Here is a 17,057-nt window from a genome sequence, read left to right as displayed (position 1 = left end):
TAGCAGATTCCATGCCATAACTTCCACAGTTATTGCAGAAGTAATATTCCAACACGCCTTCTGCGCAGAAATCCGGCTCCAAGTGAGGCCATAACCTCAAAGCACCAGTGCAGTCAAGACAAAATCGTGGTGCCCGGCTTAGAAAGGAAAACCACTCCGTATGTATGAATTTCCTCGCTGGTAGAAATTGCAGGCAGTTGGTGCAAGCATAGAGGTCGGGTCCTATCCAGCGGAGATGCTCATCGCGCTCAGTGACAAATTCGAGGACTTGTTCACGTCTTAGGATTGTCTTTGGATTGAAGACTTCGTGCAAGTCCCGAGTTGTTGCTGCTAGTCTAAGACAATCTCTAACACCAATAAACTTTGAGATTTCGAAATAGATATCGTAAGGGAGTCCTTGAAAGGACATGATGGGGTATTGTCGGGACATCTTGATTAGTGGGACGGTCGTGTAAGTTGACATTGAAAGAAAGGGCCAAGTTCAACGATGGGGGGTGTTTAAATAATGAAGAATTCTATGTATGCAACTGACCACTGGGAAAAAACAAAATTAAAAGGTAAATATGATAACTTTTCGTTAAGGTCATAGGGCTGCCTTAACAACAAAACTCTATCAGAACAAACTCCTGTGATATCCACAACGTGGCCTACGCTTACTTCCTTCTTGTTCAAAGGGATTGATCTAGATCAGAAACTCAAACTGACATATCAAAGTCTCCTCAATGGCTTTTCCAACAAGAACACGTACGCTGTCACTGATAGAAGAAGCTTCTTATGGGCTGCAGGCAAAGTAACTGTTTATTCCTCCTGCAACGCAAAGCTATTCACTATGTTTGGGGATTAGCTTTGACGCTGGATAAGAATGAACATCATGATATTGATCCATGCTGTGAAAGGTGGCGAGCTCAGATGTCAATTCATAAGTTATCTAGTTACGAAAAGAAAGCACAAGAGCAAAGGAATGAACAAGGCTGTATCCACTTACTCCCAATGCAATATTTCAATCAAGATCCCTTTTCTACTCCAAGCTCAGTCGCGATTGTTAACTACCTACAGGTCAAACGACAGTCATACAGAGACAGTCAGCATCTCACCACGGATCACTGAGGCCTCACAATTTCCAACGGGGCCTGCCCATCGGATGATCGACCTCGAATACTTTGCAAAGTAAAACTTCCAATCAAACCATCTCCTCAGGAGCCAGGTTCCCGTTGTAGATCTTGCGATCAGGGTGCACAAACTGACCCAGTGAACTCTCCCATCTCCAGTCCTCAGGCAGAATCCAAGTCTCATTCTTAGCAATCCTCATGGCAAACCCTGTCTCAGAGTAGCCCAAAGCCCGGAGGTAGTCAACAGATGTCTCGGGGACAGCCCTTGGATCCTCCATGTCAGCAAGACGGCCTTTGCTTGTGAGCTCCTCTCGGCATGGGTCGCAGTGGACGTATACGGAGAGTCTTTCCACGGCGCATGACAGTCGTCGGCAGCGATTGTCGTTGACAAGTCGTGTGCGCATGTGATCCTCGAGTATAGGCCTGGCTGGTAGCTCTCCTTCTCGAACGAGGTGGTACACAACCCAGTTCTTCTCGTTACTCTCAAAATAGATTCTCACGCCCTTTTCGCCCATCTTGAACTCGCAAACCTCGCATACCTTATTCTCTTCGCGATAAGGGTAGAACTCGCAGTGCGGACACTTACGCTTGGGGGCGGCTTGCGAAAGGCTAGGTGTGTCAACATCTGTGGCTGGCGATTGTGAGAGAAGAGCCATGATGTCGTTAGTATTTCGTACAATTTTGGTAAACAGTGTGTCTCTGTAGTATCAACCTTTTGTGAGGGACGGATAATCAACGTCAAAAAAATAAAAAGTAAATTGCATTAGCTAAAAAAAAGATCTGGGTATATATAGTCGTAAATCATCATATCCCGCTCCAAGTGAACAAACGCATTGTGCATACTGAAACCATGCGTAAATCATGAACAACCGAACGTCCGTCCCCCTTTTGTTTCTGGCTGGAAAACAGTGAATGAGGCTCCTTTCAAACTGAATGTGGTGTCGTGAACAAAGGAATAAAATGTAGTGATGTCGTTGTTTGAGTTTGATCAACCGCCAACTTTTTGGGCGTCTTTCTCTCCTTGTCGCATATTCTTTCAAGTCGTCATGATTTGGTTGGCTTCTCGTTTCCGAAGTGCATATATTGGTGAGGCGGATAGTTTGTTAAAGGTGTGACTGGTCGAATCGCTTTGGGTCGTCGGTGGGCTTTGACTCTCTTGACGAGGGCGACAGAGATGACGCCCAGAACCATAAGGACTTCCACCACGAGAAGGCCGACGTAGACGATGTTGAGTATTTTTTGCTCACGCAAGTAAGCAAATGTAGTCATACTGCCGGGCAGCGGTGCGGAGCTTGGAACAAGAGGCATAGTGGCTTCTGATAAATATGTTAGTTGCAAAACAGGAAACACAAGACATGCACGTCACATACCTTGATATATGGTAAGCCTCGAGATATGAAATGACACAGTGATATATTCTTTTTGATCCTCTGTGGAAGCGATATGAGTGAAAGAGAGAATAGCAGAAGTGAGTAGAAAAGAAAAAGGTGAGCGGTGAAATGAAGTCACCAACAAGGATAAAGAGGGAAAAAAGAGTCGAGGTCACTGTCCCCAAAAACTGGGAATATGGGATCCTTTTTTACCTAGACCGTTACTAGTTTGTTTCCTTGGCATCGAAACAAAAGAGAGAAAAGTGCTTATGGTGTGGTGTGCTTGTGCTTCCCTTTCATGTTTAATCCCTAGTAGGGTTGCAAATTCGCATCAATGCGGTCTGGTCTGGGGGAGGCGTTAGAACCCAACCGCTTAGACCGCCTTGAAGCCCGTGATGGATCTCGTTTAAACACGAGAGGGGGCTTTTTTTTCTTCCCTGGCTGGCCTGACTGACCTGTAATCAATACTTGTATGCAGTAAGATCCGGGTGAACACACAATGACATTTAAGTTTTGTAGTTTCGAGAGCCTAGAATAATCGCCAGGTGTCCTTTTCTTTCTCTGTAATTTCCCGTTTCTTCTTTTTCCGTTCTGAGAACGGAAAAAAAAGAGAAGCGATCCTGGTTGACGAACAAGGATCATAAAGACCCTGGTCTTTAAAGTCGATCGCCAACCTGGCGTGTGACCCTCAGCGCTTGTCTAAAGAAGCGGGAGAGTGGGCTTTGGGGTGATGTACTTTGCCAGAAGAGGAAGCGGTTTAAAAAAAGAGAAAGTGGCGAGCGGCAATTATCGTTTGGAGGCGTCTTTTTTCTCGTGATGGTTGCGATGGTGTCTCTTTGATACGAATGGTGTTTAACTTTAACAATGCAAAAGCCATTATCGCATGACTCTTGACTTGTATAGCATGGACATTCCCCTGCAAAGGAAGGGTTTGTCGCAAATTGATGGGATGGGATGAAAACTAATTTACCACTAAATTGAAGAGTCGCATTGGAAAAATCCCATCAGCGCTTGATGGACAGGGGGTTGATGCGATAGAATGGAGACGTGTTAGTTGGCAAAGTAGAAAGATAAAGGCGGTGATGAAGAGCGGATGGTCTGGGCCTTTTGCACTAAATCACTGGTATAAGTGGAATTTAATCACTCAATATTTGTATTATCGACAGCGAAACTATTCAGACATGGCATTCTTGACTGATGAGTCGGCAGTAATATCTCGTAATTATCAGCCCTTTATGTGTCATACATAAAAATATTAAATTAGAACCCAGACGCCGTCTAGGGACGGACGGTAACTGTACCTATCCCGCAGGGACGGGACCTACTATTAGCGCCCATCAAGATAGACATGTACTAAACCCAACACATCAAAGGTCTCAAAGAGGTCACGTTTGCAGTAGAGACAGACACGCGACAGAGTGCATAGAGGGAGGACAGTAAATGTAAAACGCCATGGAAATGCATCGTCAGATACACGTGTGCTGACGCGTAGGCAAATATATCTCATGACTTGCATTATTTACATGGTATAACATCACCATGCTACGGGAATAACAAAAAGACATGATCACCATCTGCCAAGATCATGATAAAAAAAGAAAAAGGGTCTTGTCTTCACATGTGAAAACAAAAAGGAACTTCATTCATCTGCAACTTGATTTGGTCTGAGACTGTTTCATCACCTTTGCCACAGAACGACAGCTTCTAGGTTCTTCTCGAGAGTGACAATCCCAACAATTAATGATGCTACTAAAGGGTACTTTCATTCACATACAATCTCTGGTGTCTTTTCAAGTACTCTTCAACAACATTCACGTGCACATCATGCCATCAAACTGGGCTCCCTCTGATGACGTCGCTCAATTGCCCCGCAGTCCAGCGCCTTCCCCCTCCACGAGTCCACAGAAGCTGCCAGCTCCAGCTCCGGTCCCATTCCCAACCAAGTCAAGCCACAGAGACAAAGGATACACTGCCTGGTTGCCTCGTCACGATCAATCTTGGTGTCGTCATTCCTACTAAATCATTGACCCGTTTATAAACAGCTGCCTCCCCTTCCATCATCTGCATGTCATACCTTTTTGCTCACAAGTTTGATACCCATACCTAAACAACACAAAACAACACATTCATCATGTCTGCCAACTCTACCATCAACGTCAAGAACATCGCCCCCGCCACTAGCGACAGCGAGATCAAGGACTTTTTCAGCTTCTGGTAAGAATCTTACAGTACACTTGTCTGCAAACCACAGCTAACAAACATCCAGCGGAAAGATCCAAGATCTCAAGGTCTCTCAGGACGGCGAGACAAAGTCCGCAGAGGTCATCTTCGAGAAGGAGACCGCCAAGAAGACTGCTCTCCTCCTCAACAACACCCAGCTCGGCACAAACCACCTTGAGGTCACCAGCGCCACCGCCGATGGCGAAGACGATGTCCCTACAACCAAGAACACTGATCGCGACTCGGACGAGATCACTCAGGAGGAGAAGCCCCGCGCCCGCATCCTCGCTGAGTACCTCGCCCACGGCTACGTCGTAGGTGACGCCGCCATCCAGCGCGCTCTTGACCTCGATGCCACCCACGGCGTCACCAACCGCTTCTTCTCCACCCTCAAGGGTCTCGACGAGAAGTACCACGCCACCGACCGGGCCAAGGCCACCGATGAGAGCTACGGAATCTCCCAGCGCGCCAACAGCATGTGGCTCGGCTTGAGCTCTTACTTTGAGAAGGCCTCCAACACACCCACCGGCAAGAAGATCGCCGAGTTCTACACCGAGGGCAGCCGACAGGTCCAGGAGGTCCACGCTGAGGCTCGTCGTCTTGCCGATCTCAAGAAGGAGGAGCACGGTGGAAGCGCCTACAAGGCTGCTGGTCTTGAGAAGGTCTTTGGCAAGGAGAAGACTTCTGGTACTGCCGCTCCTGAGGCTGGTCATGGTGCTCTAGGAACATCAGTGCCCGCTGTCTCTGCGGACAACGGTCCCAATGTCAGCGCTCCCGAGGCTGGTGAGAAGCACTAAACGAAAAAAATATTGGAGGAAAGGTTAATCGAGGATGGATATTCTTTTGGCAGCCCTGATGAGATAGTATTATGTGGCTTTGTTTAGCCTGTTGACGAATTCTTACGACTTTTTACGCACGGCACAATCGATTAATACAATGGTTTCTTGAACCAAAGTTTCCCAATGTGACTTGAGATGTGAGCGTTTTGCTACTACGTGAATGAAGAAGTATCATGCCACTTTAATAAATTCTGCTGTGGCCGCCTCTTGCAAGCATAGCTATGTATTAAACCACTGTCGCGGTTGCAAGCAAACATCTGGACTTTACGAGCACAGGTAAAACCACAGGAGTAGTTACATCGCGTCATGGTCTCACATAGCAGCAAACAGGCAAGGCGACATGTGTAATGATTATTGTATTCGTTATTTATTACTCTATCCATACACTAATTCCGTCAAGTCATTACCATCGTAGTATCATTTGTTCTGTTTGGGGTCAGCAATTGATCATTTGCCTCTGTTCATTTGGGTATAACTAACTATTTCTCGGTCTTGGCAAACTTCTTCTCGGCCTCTTCGTCGGTGATACCCTTGGGGTTTGATGAGAGGTTCTGCAGAGCTAAGTTAGTATCTTGATAGCTAGATCTCAACATTGAGGGAACCGTACCTCAAGCTGAGCCTTGGGGTCCTTGTTATCGGTCTCGTTGATACCCTTTCCAGACGCAGGGGGATCCTGCTGCTGGCGGCCGCTCTGTTGCTCGGGAGCAGGGGATTGACGTCCTTCAGGCATGATGGCTGTTGTGTGTTTGTTTTGGTGGTGAAAGGGTGTAAAGTTTGTGAGATGGTCTCGAATGATGATTGAAGAAGAGGAGGGAAAAGCACGAGACGTTATAAAGCAAAAGAGACAAGCACGGGCGCAGTGAATGATTGCAAGTTGACGTCGAAGGTGGAATAGTATGCCGTCATAGGTCGATTACATCATGGCCGAGATCGAGATGAGGAAATGTTTATGGAGTCTTTACAAAGATTCATGACCCCTCATTGTCTAGAATTTTGATTGGTCCGCATCCAGAATCTCGGGGGAGTTTTTGGTATACGGCCCTTTTTCAGGAACGTTGAGATGCAGACGAGTCTCTTGGTGGTTGGGTGAAGCTATCTGGAAGCTTTGAGCTGAGCTCGGAGCTTAACCTCCACCTACAAGGATTGACTTGGGAGGTATTATGCTTACTTTGGATGTCGGATAATGTTTAAAAATATTGATAATCTTGTTAAGTTTGTTTTAATTGATTTATTTCATGCGTTTCGTCATGATGTTGTGATTCTGTTGATCTCTGTGTCCTTCATCATGACATCCCAGTATCATGCAGTCACAAACCTACACCCGCCACACCTTATGGAGGGGGAATAACAACATGGGCCCAGTTAATCACAGCGAAAACTGGGCTGATACTTGATAACATCAGTATAATGTACTTTTATCACTGCCATCAACCACAAAGGCAACATTCAAGCTCAATCAGTGCTAGAAAGATGGCTACCCTACAGATGACAATATCAAAATCGACAGCTTCATGAGCCCCGCCAGTCGAAAGCTCGCACGGCCTTGGCGTGTGCTTTAGTAGCTGCCGGGCCCGCTGGGGGAGCTTTCGAACATCTCCCGAACACACCTTACCAGACTGAAACATTCTTTTCTACAGACCCTGAGATTAAATCTCCGGCTCATAAACATCGTCAACCAAAAACCACACTTAGAAAACCAACAGAATACCTCGATGACCGGCATGCCGGACCTCAACTCAGTCCCGCCGTCACCACTTCCTCTCGCGGCATCTCGCCGCCAGTCTGGAACCATGGCTACTCCTCCAGGTCCCGCGTCGCCGTCTCTAAATATCCTTCCTTCGAACCAGAGTACTGTCAACCATTCTCGCTCGCCTTCTTTCTCATCGCCTGTCATGACCGCTTCACAACCGCATCCCCAGGAAGTTAGCGTTGGAGCTGGGCCTGGACCGATAAGACATCCTCGTCCGTTGACCGCTGCCGAACTTCACCTCGAGCTTGAAAAGGAACAGGAAGCTGTTGTAAGTACCCAACTTGGGCGACTCATTCTAGCACCACTCTAACATCTGCTAGGTAAACCGTTTATCTCGCGAGCTATCACTCCTTCGAGCTGCCCAGAACGCTTCCGTCGTGTCCAACACTTCATCAACCTCTGCTGCCAACTCATCCCATGATGTAGCCGAACAGTCTCTCCTCTCAGGCTCAGGCTTCTCCATCCCCACAGCCCGACACCACCGAACGTCGTCGACCACGTCTCAGAGCATGGGCAATCAACAGTTGTCATCGTCCTACGAAGCACGGATCCACGCTCCTCGCCCCTCACATGCTACCCCTCTCTCGCGGCAGGATAGTACCGCCTCCCGGAGGAGCCTAACAAATTCGCCCGGGCCGCAGCACAGCAGCCTCGACCCGTCCAATTATTTCCAGCAGCAGCGACTCCCGCCTACGTCGATCCCACCTAGTTCCGTTGCTGCAACACCGGGAAGTCTCAGCGAACAACTGAGCCCCGGACTTATGCCAACTACCATGCGCTACGAGGAGACAGCGTTTTACAGAAATGAGCTTGAGAACGCCAAGAAGGAGAATGATGCCTTGAAGCGAAAGATAAGGGAGTTAGAGAGACAGGTTCGCCAGCGAAGGGCCAGTGACACAAGTCGGCCCAGGAGCGAGAGCGTCAGTACCACTACAAGCATGAGCGTGACCCCGGCTGGAGTAAGCGTAGCAGGGCCAAGAGAGGGATTGCCCGTCCGACCTGGTAGCGATCGGGAGCGAGGCATGACGGCACAGAGCATTGCCAGTGTTGCTAGTGTAGGCGTTGGTGTGCCCGAGGAAGAATTGAAGGTTGGCGAGAGCGCTGCCAGTGCTGGCGTAGCACATGGTACACAATAGTGTGGCGGACTGAGCCTGTGTACTTGAATTGAAATTGGTTCTGTCGACAAAGGGATGGTTGAGATAGCGATATAATCACGATTTGCTTTTGGCGTTGGATGAGGGTTAGACTTGTCATGATAGTTTTCATTTACTAGTAGAATCAAAGCGTTCTTTTCTCAATTGTACATAAATACGTAAAACGGATTGCCGTGGTGCTGATAAGAGGTCGATGATAAACAAATCTAGTCTGTACTACGGTTTATGGCTTATGAGTGCTGGTTTGAGATGTATGCACCTTGAGGTACCTTAGTAGGCATTGACTACATGCTCCGACAAGAGCAACTATTTTGGGAGAGCCAAATGCGCAAACTCGCATTAGCATTTAGGAAGTAAGGCACCTATACCTGGTAGGCAGATGCAGAAATGGGCGATAGGGAGGAGGGCTGAGTGAGGTTTCTTAGCTTCCCAAGTGATCAATGGGAGCCTAAGATCCGCACGTGATGGCCTGCAATTACCAACGTATGTCAACCGTGCTTAGCTATTACATTCTCACCGTTTACACTTGAACAATCAGACGAATTCAAATTTATGCATCCAATTCTCGAAGACCCAAAGTTACATAAAGCGTCTTGATATACTCAATATTTTGAACTGCAAGGCTAGCCTACTCGCGCGCAATAAAAACTCGGTGAACCGCGACATTCAAGTTATCTCAAACAACTGAAGACGTACGCTATGGCAAATCTCCAAGGTCTACCGCAAGAACTTCTCGATACTATTCTGGGACAACTCGATAGTCAAACCCTTGGGGTTCTGCGTCTTGTTTGGCCGTCCCTCGAACCTATCATCCTCCCCCGCCTATTCAGTGTCGTACGGCTCTCCTTCTTGGAGAAACATCGACTTCAATTCCTAGGGATATCTTCTTCGCCGCATTTAGCACCCCATGTTAGAATTCTACGATGGAATTCGTTATTTCACACGGGGGAGGGTATTGGATTATCCCAGCTGCAGGCGTTTCTCTCTAGTGATGCTATCCCCAAGTTTCGTCCACTGTTCTTAGAGGGGCTAGACGCCATGGTCAATCTCAGAACCTTTACCACCGTCGTGCTACATTCTTCCCAGTCTCTAGGTGCCCTCTGGCACGAGGATATCGCACGTAGAAGGGCTCCATCTGACTACTTCTCCAAATTGGACCTTGTCCAAGGCTTTGACAACTTCCTTGTGCCAAGTATGCTTCGTTTCGAGTCGAAAATAGAGTCCCTCCGTCTCTTATGCAAGACTACCATCATTGAAGATACAAGCACACCACCCGATAGCACACCAAGGACACCATCTAGAACATACTTCGCCGGTGACCTCCCATCGTACAGTAGGGCTTTGATTGAGGCTTTTCGATCACTCAGGGTGAGACTCGATTCCTTCGCACTGCGTAATGTCAAGGAGATCGATCTTTGCGCTACATTCCCTTCAGCCATATCCTCGGAGTTTGAGCGGATGGAACTACAGTCCCAACTGCACGACATAGTCTCCGCTGCCGAGGGACTCCGAGTCTTATCTCTGCGCTCGACAGACATCCAATCTCAATCTAAGCCCAACGATAGATGGTCGACTATCTTCCCAGGACTCCACACACTGGAGTTCAAGTATCTGAATACACTCAAACTTGTGAACCTGGTCTTTTCTATCACGGAATTCAACGAATTGCTTGCAAAACGTGCAGAGACGCTACAGCACATTCTTCTATATAATTGCACCGGAAGCGAAGCAGGGCTTTTAGATGTGGTTAGGTTTGCGGCCGCTAACCCATCCATATACTTACACAGATTTTCAGTTTGTGTATCTGAGACTATCGGCCTGGGCCCCTGGAAAGAAGGTCAAACTATGGCATCACAAGTCATACCCGAGCAGGAGATCCTTGACTTTATCAACAATGATAAAGGCGTGGAGCATGTGGCTGTGGATCCTTTCTTGCACCGTCAACCCATTGGCGCCGATGATTGGCAATCTGCTTCTATACGAGATTTACAGTTGATGAACTCTGGACCCGAGATTGATCATTATACAGACCTATGGGCGACTGCGGTTGAGAGTCCGGAGACCTTGAGATCTGAGTGGCCACGGTGGGGGTCTTTACACTATGCTTGCAAAGCATGCCGCAGGCTTTCGGGCTTTGAGTAAGGCTCAGGCATAAGCTTGTATCACAGAAAATAGATATTATCAGGACATGACCAAGATATCATTAAATTACTAGGCTATTTAGCCATCTTAAATAGCTTCAACCAAGTCAGTCCTCCAGACGCTCAACTAAAGTTTGCCGCGGAAAAGAGTTCACGACTACCAGACATTCTGCAACGGATCCCACAGGCTCGGAAACAATTGATCAAGAAAAGCATCATCAGACATAAAGAAACTCGAAAAATCCTGCGGTTCCTCTGCACTTGGATCTTCGGGTGGGATAATTGCCAGAAGCTTTTCCACAACTTCGGTATGTTGAGCCAAACAGATATCGCCAAGGTCCCAAGCATGTTTCTCCTTGTGCGAGCGAAGAGTAGATAAGAGGTCGGAAGCAATCTTTAACGAAGAGCTTTGAACGAGCCCTGAAGTAGAGTTCTCTGTCTCTAGAGCGCATCGGAGAAGGAAGCTAACCGTCGTGGAGAGGGCAAAGGCGCTGCTTGGAAGCCAAAAGTCGGCTAGATGTTCTGCTTGCAACTCCTGCACTAGAATGAGGATATCTTCTGCGGTTCTTCGAGCTTGCATGTAGAGATTCAGAAGGCGGCTATCGCTAGCCTCACGGATGCGCTTCTCTGCTTCGAGCTCAATTCTCTGGGATAATAACCTGACGGTCAAATACGACAAGCGTAGGTTTGCTGCGCCAGGCATTGCCAGATTCGTGCCACGAATTACGACCCGACGGATGTCATCACCTAGATCTTCAACCCAACTATTTAGTGCCAGCTCCAGGTGCGTCGTGGCTCTAGGTTCGTCCGCGTTTCTGAGCCGATGGACATGCCTCAAATGCAAGTCCAAGATGTCTGTCAGCCCCACGAGAGCGATATATACGGTGGCCTTGAGCATTCTGTCTGAAGAAGCGCCTTCTTCGCAGAGGTTCTCCGCGAGCGGCTTAGGCACGTCGTTCAGACTTTTGGAGATGATGGGAGGTGTTCCATGTGCCAAGCTTAACCTGCCAACGCGTTAGACTAAAGGTGATGAAGTTGATCAAGATATCTACACACCACTTATCATGAATCAAAAGTGCCCACCAAATTCTCATCCGTAGGTTCTTCTCGGATTGTGGAATCTCCCATGGTGTTGGGCTGTGATTTAGGCCTAACGAATGCGCCATTGCGATTGAGGAGGCGAACAAAACGCCGTTACCAATGAGGGAAGTCACCTCGCGCCCACCAATATTCAAGATGGCAGCCTCAATCACAGATAAGCCAGGAGATCTATGTATTTGTGAGTATATGGCTTCGGTAGCAAGATTCCAGATAAAGCGTCCATCAGGACACCTGTGACGAGCCAGGACAGGGGAGCTGTTCCAGAAGATTACAGCGTGGGCGTATAGACAACTGAGTAGCGCTGGAGATATGCCTTCTTTTTTCTCTCTGTACTGTTTGCGGAAATGTACTTCATCGAGTAATGGGAAGGATGAGTTGACCTTTTCGAAATAACTGAGGGATGTCAGCAGTGTCTTGTGTCATCCAGCCATGGACTTACACGTCTAGAACATCACTGGCAAAAGGCTCTAGTATCTTTTCAATCAATTGAAGTCTTTCCTCTGGAAAAGTGCGATTTGAGTCCAATCCTACCGGTCGCTTCTGGACCATGGTGAATAGGACAGGCCGAGATATGTTTGCCGGAACTGGTCTCACGATTCGCGACCCTCTTGTTGAGCTAGGCATCGCAGACAGGTAGTCTGATAATACTTGGTTATCGGATGTCACTGTTGGTCCAACTATATGAAGATTATGCTGTTGTTCGTCGTTGGATCCCAGTGCCAGTGGCGACTCCTCGGGTTGAGCATCTTGTTGGGGCCACTCTGTGCTTCTCGACGCCAATGATGAGATAACCGGTGCTGCGTTTCTTGTAGTTGTATCACGGATAGATCCACGAGTTGATGTTGGTATTGGGTCTGCTGCTATACTTATTGTGGACTGCTCAATGACAGAGTCAACAAGCACCGACACAGGTCGTCCCGGGACAGTGCTACTGTCGTGTGGAGCTCTAGCAAGCGAGGCGCGAGAATCTCGTTTTGCCCGTCGCCTTGGTTTGGGGGTTGATGACTGATTTACTCCAGATTCCGGGGGAAACACACACTCAGTGCGATGGGCCCGGCACATAAGACAAGCTTCGCTTGATTCCTCGGACTGGCAGCGGGATTTGCGCTTCCGACAGGGAATACATGCCGGTCGAAGGTGAGATCTATATGGTCGTCCATTTGGGGTTTCCTGCTGCATCTTTTGCCTTTTCTCGCAGGGTTGCTGTTTGGAATCAATCGTTGACAGATAACTCTTTCCGCGGGCATGAATGCTGATGTTGGTGTCGCCAGGACGAGGGTGGGTTTCCCGCGGGAAATCTTGACAAAGTATGAGTACAGTGTGTACAACACTGTCATATGGATAACAGGCCTTTTCACTATCAATGGCCTCTTTGACACGGAATGAAAGGATGGAGTGTTCATGTTCTCTATACCACGAAGTGAAGATACTGCGAATAACCGGCTCAGGCTAAAACGAGTAGATTGATATGAATCCGCGACTTCCCAAGCTGTAGCCAATACACCAAGCAACTAATCTACGTTAACAAACATGTGCTCCCCTTTGGGCATTCCTTATCCAATTTGTGCCAAAACAAATGTCATTTTATCCTTTCCAATCTTCCGACCACAAGTAGTCATGACACATCCTCAACCATTATCCTCTAATAAACCCGAATCTCCAACAAACGATGCATCATCAAAACAATGAGATAGCTGGGCTTCAGTAAATAGACCAAGGCACTGACAGCTCTGTGGCCGGGACGGATACGGCAGAAGGGGTGAGAGTTCCGTTCGTGATGACTCGATGTCTGATAAATCGGGGGCCGAATCTCATATTGAAGAGGGGCATAGTAATGGGTAATTAATAGTCAGGCGACCAACCAAAGGTGGTCGGCATCATGGTACTGATGTCGGTACCCTCCAGGATGCCTGGATCCGATAGAGCGAAAGGGAATGAAGCTCGTGCAGTAGAAGAGGGTTGCTCTGTTAGCGATGGCTTCGTGAAAAATGACCTGATGTCTGATAGGCCAGATAATCGAATACAATGCAGTCGAGGGGTAAGGGCTCGATCCGTGTTGCTCCTTTCGTGAGCAAGCCGACAAGATCAGGTACTGGAAAAATGCGCCGCAGCTCCATCCGACTCTTTCGGAGGTGGCAGGATATAATAGAGTACCAGCTAATGCAGAAGGGGGATGTCTCTATCACTAATGCCTCCGAGAGCACTGGATGTCTACCAGAACAGGACAACTAAACCTCTTGTGGTAGAAGAAATAATGGCTCTGTCGATAGTGACTATGATAGGTCTGGAAATCCGAAAGGGGGAGTGGCGTTGGGTTGATGGCTCCTCTGACTATAATAGCTCTATAGTTGACGGCCCTGTCCAAGTTTGCCAGATGTCTTGTAGACTAAGAAGACTAGTGAATACAGAAGAGAGTGTGAGGGCTCCGACGATGATGACCGGGTTTCTGGTAGAGCAGGATGAGCGAAGCTTGTGCAGCAGTGAGCGGGGGCTCCATAGGCGATGCCTGAGTGTCGAAATCGAATCGGATAGTAGATAGCAGAGTGTTGACAGACCGGAGGACCAGCTCATGTAGCAGAGTGAGTGAAGGGTCTGACTGGGATGAGTGGGCATTTGGTAGAGCAGGAGGAGTGAAGCTTGTGCGGACGAGTGAGTGAGGGCTCCATCAGTGATGACCGAGGGTCGAAATCGAATCGGAGGCCCGACAACCAAATGCTCACAGGCCCGGAGGGCCAAAACTGAATCCACAGAGGGGGTGCCCGGGCAGGACCGAGGTCCCTTTGGGCTTGTCTTGACGTCGGCAGCGACGTGTTCTACCGTCGCACCTTTGCATAGGCTTCCTGGATTGTCTCGGAGATTAGAACCCCAAGCTCCTTCAACCAAATAAGGTTTTGAAGAGTTGCCCACAGGTAGATGGCACTGGGGGCGCCGGGGAACATCTCCGACAAACATTCGATGAGGCCTACAAGGTGGAAGAAGAACCGTGCCGCCAGGGAATATCGCCAGATAAGATAGAGTTTGCTCTGTCAAAATGTTAGGCACTAGACGGGAGATGTAGAAGATGACACTTACAAACATTTTCGCTGTATCGCTGTTTGGTAGAGAGAAGAAGAAAAGAAAAGAAAACGACCACGCTCGCAGACGTTTAGATATACCCAGCTTCTCTCATGGGAGCAACTTCCCTTTCAGAGCAACTTGCATCGGGGAAGAGCTCTTTAAGCAGCAGGAACACACCATATCGCCTGAACAAGGCAAGAGAGAGGTACAGTGGAAACCGCCATATATCTAATGAGAAGGCCTCAGGGTACTAGAAAATTGACCGCTAGGAGCATAAGAGATAAAGTTATTAGGACATTTTATTATAACATCTTGGCTGTGATCGAGGTTAGCTTTGTACTTTATTTGTTTAAGCTTGAATGACTTGCTTGATTGCTTATTTGTCTTTTTGTATGGAGGTCTTGTCAGTTAATTCTTAGACTGCTTTAGTATTTTTATGGCCTAAGATTTGGGAGGCCAACCTTTCTGCAATCTACTCCCCAGACAGGACATGTAAATGAGTTTTCTGGTACTTGGCTAAGATCTTGAGGTAAGCGACGTGCACCCTTGAACATGAGCACCTTCTATCGACACGAATCAGCCACAGGGCTACCTTTCAGGAAGTCACGGTGCGCTCCTGAGCACTCAAGAGAAAGAGCAATAACAAGGCAAGAGCCAGGCCGAGTGTGTGAAAGAAGGACGACGCTGCATCAGAATGTTGACGAGTGCCTGGGTACTTAGGTACCTAGATACTTTCCAGTAGAGACATTCCTGGTTGGGCGGCTTCAATTAAAACGACGAAGAAGACGTAAAATATTTGGCAATGTTGACTCCCAGAATCCAAGCGTACCTACGAGCCCCTCAGGGTAATCTCTCTGAAGGTCAACTAAGACCTATTGTCCTATAAATCTAACGACAGGATCGAGAAACCACAGGCCTATCATTCGCTCAAACTCGGTGGGATGCCCAATCTTTGTCATCGTTTTCCCAACTACAGATCATCTTATAATTCCAAACATCAGTACGTCTGCGAATGTGAGTCACATTGAGGTTGATATTCAAGTGTGAAATGAGAAAATCATTGTGCATTGCTCAGATCTTCTATCTCTTGTTACTTTAGGACCCAAGGTCTATCAGTCAAGCTTGTACGTACGGACATCATTCACAGCATCGCGAGCTGTCAACAAACCACTAACAAGGTAAAAGACAATGAGGACAGCCATCAATTGTTTACACCAACTGCATGGCTCAACCCATCTGCGCATCGCCTTGAAGGACGGTGATCTCCAAGTCCACGCGGCCATTCCCCACAAGAACATGACCATGATGCCCAGGAACTGGTTGAAGCATTGCCTGTGTGACAAGTAATACCAGAAAGCAGAGATATAGCCGCAGCCCCTAGGGGCTGGCGAGGCTGGCGTATATAGAAACATCCCACCAAGTCTTACGGGCCCATGATTGTAGAAGCCTAGTGCAGTTACGCAGGTCGAAAGGATTTCCAGCTTGGAAACCATGGCTGAATACAGATGTTTCTTTGGTGGCGGTAGTGGCGGTAGTGGTAGTAAATATAGGAACCTTTTTGCGAAGATATCTTTTTGTGGTAGTCGTGGTTGTAGTTACGATAATGACCTTAGTGCGAGGATATATCTTTGTGACAGTAGTGGTGGTGAAGATAAAGATCTTCTTGTGAGAATGTCTTTAGTAGGTGGATGTTTGGTGACCCCGTAGAAGGATTAACGAAGAGAGAAGGACATTGAAGTTGGAGTTGGGAGTTTTGGTTGTAGAAAAAAGTGCAGGTTTGGATTAGGATGAAGATGGGAGCCTTGGCTCTTGATATAGAGGACAACTCAGTTAAACTCTTCAAGTCGAAAACTTAGATCATGAGAGTCTAGAAGTGTTGGATCCTGACTCACACCTTCACACGGCAACGCGAATATTGTGGCTTTCAACAGTTATTGACTCACAAGAGACCCTACAAAAGAGCTTGTCTGAGCACTGTGGTGTATTACTGCTCAAGCATATAATAGTCAACCAATTTATAAAGTCTCTGCCATCTCTCAAAAACAGATTCATCATTCTTACCTGAAACGACAAGTAAGTGTTTATTCTACATCTATACATTTGGAAAGTTAATTCCAACTACTAAACTGTGTCAACTAATAAATATAATCTCCTCGGAGCCGAATATTTCTTCGACCGAAAATACCTAAATAAAGGTTAGATGCTACAAAGTTTGTAGCAATCCCAGATGGATAATAATTAAAAACTTAGTCTTTATCACGAATCCATTCAACTAATGTGAGAAAGATCTCAGAGGATAAGGTTCTGCATCTTGTG

The 17,057-nt window shown here is 47.5% G+C and overlaps 6 protein-coding genes across 6 annotated transcripts; 3 read left to right on the top strand and 3 right to left on the bottom strand.

The window, feature by feature from the left end:
* Positions 1–1,180: 1,180 nt before the first annotated feature.
* FGSG_08364 (uncharacterized protein) lies at positions 1,181–1,765 on the bottom strand (the record flags this gene model as incomplete). The annotated part of the gene is made up of 1 exon (XM_011322110.1): positions 1,181–1,765. The coding sequence occupies one exon, from the start codon at positions 1,763–1,765 to the stop codon at positions 1,181–1,183; it is 585 nt and encodes a 194-aa protein (XP_011320412.1).
* Positions 1,766–4,491: 2,726 nt separating this feature from the next.
* On the top strand, positions 4,492–5,650 carry FGSG_08365 (uncharacterized protein). The gene is made up of 2 exons (XM_011322109.1): positions 4,492–4,693; positions 4,746–5,650. Exons 1-2 carry the CDS (start codon positions 4,611–4,613, stop codon positions 5,494–5,496), a joined length of 834 nt encoding a protein of 277 aa, XP_011320411.1. The 5' UTR covers positions 4,492–4,610; the 3' UTR covers positions 5,497–5,650.
* Positions 5,651–7,250: 1,600 nt separating this feature from the next.
* On the top strand, positions 7,251–8,424 carry FGSG_08367 (uncharacterized protein; the record flags this gene model as incomplete). Its single annotated transcript, XM_011322108.1, has 2 exons — positions 7,251–7,556; positions 7,609–8,424. The coding sequence occupies 2 exons, from the start codon at positions 7,251–7,253 to the stop codon at positions 8,422–8,424; spliced, it is 1,122 nt and encodes a 373-aa protein (XP_011320410.1).
* Positions 8,425–9,480: 1,056 nt separating this feature from the next.
* FGSG_08368 (uncharacterized protein) lies at positions 9,481–10,584 on the top strand (the record flags this gene model as incomplete). The annotated part of the gene is made up of 1 exon (XM_011322107.1): positions 9,481–10,584. The coding sequence occupies one exon, from the start codon at positions 9,481–9,483 to the stop codon at positions 10,582–10,584; it is 1,104 nt and encodes a 367-aa protein (XP_011320409.1).
* Positions 10,585–10,740: 156 nt separating this feature from the next.
* Positions 10,741–13,499, bottom strand: FGSG_08369 (uncharacterized protein; the record flags this gene model as incomplete). The annotated part of the gene is made up of 4 exons (XM_011322106.1): positions 10,741–11,587; positions 11,640–12,077; positions 12,124–13,092; positions 13,411–13,499. 4 exons carry the CDS (start codon positions 13,497–13,499, stop codon positions 10,741–10,743), a joined length of 2,343 nt encoding a protein of 780 aa, XP_011320408.1.
* Positions 13,500–14,079: 580 nt separating this feature from the next.
* Positions 14,080–14,762, bottom strand: FGSG_08370 (uncharacterized protein; the record flags this gene model as incomplete). Its single annotated transcript, XM_011322105.1, has 3 exons — positions 14,080–14,280; positions 14,510–14,707; positions 14,757–14,762. 3 exons carry the CDS (start codon positions 14,760–14,762, stop codon positions 14,080–14,082), a joined length of 405 nt encoding a protein of 134 aa, XP_011320407.1.
* Between the last annotated feature and the right edge of the window lie 2,295 nt (positions 14,763–17,057).

This window comes from Fusarium graminearum, chromosome 2 (assembly GCF_000240135.3).
Source record: "Fusarium graminearum PH-1 chromosome 2, whole genome shotgun sequence".
In the NCBI taxonomy this organism is placed as follows: domain Eukaryota; kingdom Fungi; phylum Ascomycota; class Sordariomycetes; order Hypocreales; family Nectriaceae; genus Fusarium; species Fusarium graminearum.
The sequence above is the reverse complement of the archived record's forward strand: the minus strand, read 5'-3'. Positions and strand labels throughout refer to the sequence as shown.

Excerpts from the sequence above, each read along its gene's own strand:
- FGSG_08365 (XM_011322109.1), top strand. The coding sequence starts at position 4,611 with ATGTCTGCCAACTCTACCATCAACGTCAAGAACATCGCCCCCGCCACT. Across the intron at positions 4,694-4,745 it reads AAGGACTTTTTCAGCTTCTG|CGGAAAGATCCAAGATCTCA; the intron begins GTAAGAATCTTA and ends ACAAACATCCAG.